General features: G+C 44.1%; 1 protein-coding gene across 1 annotated transcript; it reads right to left on the minus strand.

Annotated features, from left to right (window-relative positions):
- Positions 1 to 887: 887 nt before the first annotated feature.
- On the minus strand, positions 888 to 2309 carry LOC310865789 (nuclear factor 7, ovary-like; the record flags this gene model as incomplete). Its single annotated transcript, XM_083774998.1, has 1 exon — positions 888 to 2309. One exon carries the CDS (start codon positions 2307 to 2309, stop codon positions 888 to 890), a length of 1422 nt encoding a protein of 473 aa, XP_083631124.1.
- Positions 2310 to 4377: the final 2068 nt, after the last annotated feature.

A 4377-nucleotide genomic window follows, 5' to 3' on the forward strand; every position in this document is an offset into this window, starting at 1 on the left:
ACATCACGAGATCTACTGAATGTGTCAAACTGACATTGAGCCTATATGACACACAGTGTGGCTTCCCCCCCACTAGGCTACCTTCACATTCAGTAGATCCTGTGATTTATTTGTGGCCAGATGTAATTTCCTGGGGTTTATTAGGGCTATAGTAAATAATAAAAAAATTAATCTCCATAATATTTTGTAAAAAAATACATATTTAGCACCATGCTCGAATGCCCCCGCCCCCCTGTACAAAACAGCTAAAATCCCTAAAACGAAAGAAAGCAGCAAATGGAAAAAAAATAACACTCATCTTTTACTTTCTCTAATAACAACCTACAACATGAACCTTTGTTGAAAAAAACTTAAGTTGTCCTTTAAGTCCATTGGAAACTGTCTGCTTATATTATAACTCCACCATCCCTGCTCTCATGCAACAAATTGACAACATATAAAGTCACAACACCAACTCTGATGAGGCAGTAATGCTTTGTTTTCAATATATAAGGTTTTCTTCATTTCCTGATGAATGTATATTTAAAATTTCCTGAAAATGTTAACATTTTGGAGTTGGTTTGGTGGTTTCTTCCTGACAGCACAGATATACAGTATAATTGTGTACATTTTATGGTAAAGTATCTCACTTCCTCAACTTGATTACAACTGAGATAATTTAATTTCTACATGAATCTAATAATAAGTAACTTTAAAATCATTCAAATAATCCTGATAAGTATTGTGGCAGATCTACAAGCTCATAGCATGCCACCGAGTGGCGCGCTATGAACTTGTAGGTCTGCTATTACATTCTATTGCAAAGTGACAGACAGACAATGAAAACTTTTGATTATTGACAAGGCAGTGGAACTAATCCATAACATGATTATCATCATCATGTCTAACTACATGTACGTAGTTCCAGAGTCACACAGTCTCACACTGACCTTCCATGGTAACATCTTCAGAGGAAGAGTCTGATTAGTGCTAATGTATGGAAACAGTGTGCCAGTGAAGGTGTGTGTGATGGTGTGTATGTGTGTGTCGGTGTCAGGATCAGAGAAGGACAGCGTTCCTTCGTTCCAGTCCAGCTGGGCTCTGATCTTCTTGGGGTTCTGCTTCAGTGAGAGAACAGTGGCTGACCCTGAGGAGGAGAATGCCTGGTATTTACCTTCATAGAACCATATGGTCCAACGTTGACCCCATCTGTTTCCTTTCCTCTGATAAGACTCCGCTAACACACCCAGTGACCAGCTTGTATTGTCTCCGACCTCGACATCCCAGCTGTGAGTCCCTGCGTTAAAGCCCTCAGAACCCACGACACGGCACAGGCAGTCGGACCTCTCTGGGTTGTCGGGAAGCTGCTGTACATCTCCATATCTCACGCTGGTCAGATCATCAGACAGGATGAGTTTTGGAAAGGCCGTGTTGGGGTCCAGAAAGACAGGAGTATAGGAGACGATGTCCTTCATCTTGTCCCAGACCCTGAAGGCCAGGTTGCCCAGGTGTTTGGCCTCGTCTATCAGTGCTCCTCCCGGGACCGGCTGTGGGTCCTGCAGTCCAGTGAGCTGGGCTCTTTCCACTGTGGTCTTGTAGTTCCGCAGGAATGAGACGTGTTCGGCTCTCAGCTCCTCCTCGATGGCTCCGATCGTGTCTGAAATGGTTGATATGTCTCTGTTCAGACCCTCGATCTTCTCCTGCATCATCTGACTCTTCTGCTGCTCTTCCTCCCTCAGTGCAGTCATCCTGGCCTCCTCTTCATCATGTAGAAACCGATGCATCTTCGTAAACTGTTCCTTCATCTGCGTCTCGGTGTGCCGGGCCCGGACCTTAACGTGTTCTGCCGTCTGGTCGTAGTTTGTTTTAACGTCATTAAAAAGCTTCAGTTTCTCCTGTAAAGGCTTCAGCGATGTCTGGACTTCCTCCTTGTGTTCCGGAGCAGCTTCATCGATGGGTCTGAAGATGTGTCTGTGTCTTTTAGAATCTCGACACACGACACACGCTGGCTGTTGACATTCCAGGCAGAACAGTTTGAGTTTCTCATCGGCGTGCAGAAGGCAGAGAACCCCAGACCCAGTTGAAGCTCTCTGATGTCTCTCCCGTACGAAGGCCTCACACAGGTTCTTCAGAGCCAGGTCATGAGGTGGATCAATTGAGTGTCTCTTCTTACAAACGGGACATTCCTTTGTTTCCTTCGTCCCCCACCATTCCTGCAGACAGGCTTTACAGAAGCTGTGGTTACACGGCAGGAGAACGGGATCTTTAAAGATGTCCCAACACACGGGACAGGAATAATCCGCTTCTGGGCGAGATGCGCTGGAAGCCATTTTGTGTCAGAGTTTAGCTACAGATGCTCTGCTCGAGACAGGAAATGCAGTCAGTGGTGGTAACACTCCTTTTAGAATTATTCTAATGAAGTTTACTTTCACTGTGAAAGTGTTTTTTGTTAAAGTCCATTCAGCTAAAGGTAGTTCCAGTGGTCTGGGTCAGTATTCCCTCCTCTAGCTCTGGGTGGAAAGACAGTCTGTCCTCCTCACTGGAATCTGTGTTTGATCTGTCGTCTCAGATCAGACTGGAATCTGTGTTTGATCTGTCGTCTCAGATCAGACTGGAATCTGTGTTTGATCTGTCGTCTCAGATCAGACTGGAATCTGTGTTTGATCTGTCGTCTCAGATCAGACTGGCAAGAGGTGGAGCTTTGAGTCACTATAGACATGTAACAAAGCTCACTCTCACATATGCAGGTGCGCAACACACACACACACACACACACACACACACACACGCACACACACACGCACACACGCACGCACGCACGCGCGCGCGCGCGCGCGCGCGCGCACACACACACACACCTCGTGCAGCTTTTCATAGACATAAACTGCGACCTACGGTCACAATAAAAAGTTATGTTTTTTTATTGTCTCAGACTGAACTTTGACTGTACTTTTGAAGTAATTTACAATGTAAAACAGAAACAGTCCTGCATGCTCATCAGGGGCAGTCAAGGTTCGTTATTTTCTGTACAGTGGTTTTCAAAGTTTTTGTGCCCAAACAGCACACCAATGAGCAAACTACTCTAGGGCAGGTATAGAATTTGACCCTGTATTGGGAAAAGTACGTGCACAAAGTACTGATATAATAAAGGTTTTGTATTGTTGTATGTTTAATGTGGGGTCGTCTCTCCTGGACAAGTTTCAAGGCACACCAGTGTTCCTCAACACTGGTAGACGACAAACACTAACATCTCATGTTGCTGTCCAGAATAAACCACCTTTTTAGTTTTTATTTATTTATTTATTGCCATTGAACACCCTTTATATTTCATATTTGTAGTTGAACACCCTTTATATTTCATATTTGTAGTTGAACACCCTTTATATTTCATATTTGTTGTAAGTGAATGCCCTATTTCGTATGACAGTTGTTACACAGAAGTTGTGAAAATAGCTGATCTGCAAGCTCTCACAACAGAACATAAGCTAATAAGTAGTTTGCTGTTTAAACATTTTGAAGTTGTACAGGTAAAGCTTTAAACTCTTTGCCTGTAACATGCCAAAAATAGGCATGGCAGGTTGAAAGTATAGGTCTGTCTGTGGATTTTATAAATAACTGAAAATTACTGTATTAACTAGAGCTCGTTATTAAATGATGGCTACATTGGGTCCATTATAAGACAGGGTCTTTTTTTCTTTTTCCTTGTAAGTGATGGTATTGGACCTGTTATTACATTTGGGAGAATTCCACGACCACATATCTGTGCCCCCATGGTTGTCACTGTCTTGACATCTGCGTTTTCAAACCAAAGCTCTCTGGCTGTCCGACTATACTGGCCAATCACAGCAGGCCTTTCCCAGTCCATAGCAACGTGGCACCGCGCCCGCCGTGGGTCTTTCCCACAAACTGCGGTGTCAGTGGCGTGCACAGATAGACACTAGGGGGTGCTAGAGCACCCCCTGCCCTTTTGGCAATTTTGCTCTTAAAAAAAAGAAAAAAGTTGTATTGTTTTTCCTTAATTTGTAGTGTGTGGACCATGGTGACATTGATCAAATCTTGATAAAAAAACGCTTCTACTATATTATTTAGGCCCCCACAATCTAAAGCTATGTTTATATGTCAGTGGTTCTTCAATGAAAGAAAAATAGCAGACCTACAAGCTCGTAGCGCGCCACTCGGTGGTGCGCTATGAGCTTGTAGATCTGCTATTTTTCAATAGCTAAAGCACCAAAATGGGTTCCCGCCCCAAAATGCGCTGCAGCCTGCACAAGGTGCCCTTTTTTTTTCACTTGAGCACCTGCCCCTCTAAAATAATGTCTGTGCACGCCACTGTGCGGTGTAACAACACCACCAAAGACGCATCGCGAGCTCCCACACACACAACCTGCCCAGCACGGA

The sequence above is a fragment of the Protomyctophum parallelum genome, assembly GCF_964188405.1.
Source record: "Protomyctophum parallelum genome assembly, chromosome: 10".
In the NCBI taxonomy this organism is placed as follows: Eukaryota; Metazoa; Chordata; class Actinopteri; order Myctophiformes; family Myctophidae; genus Protomyctophum; species Protomyctophum parallelum.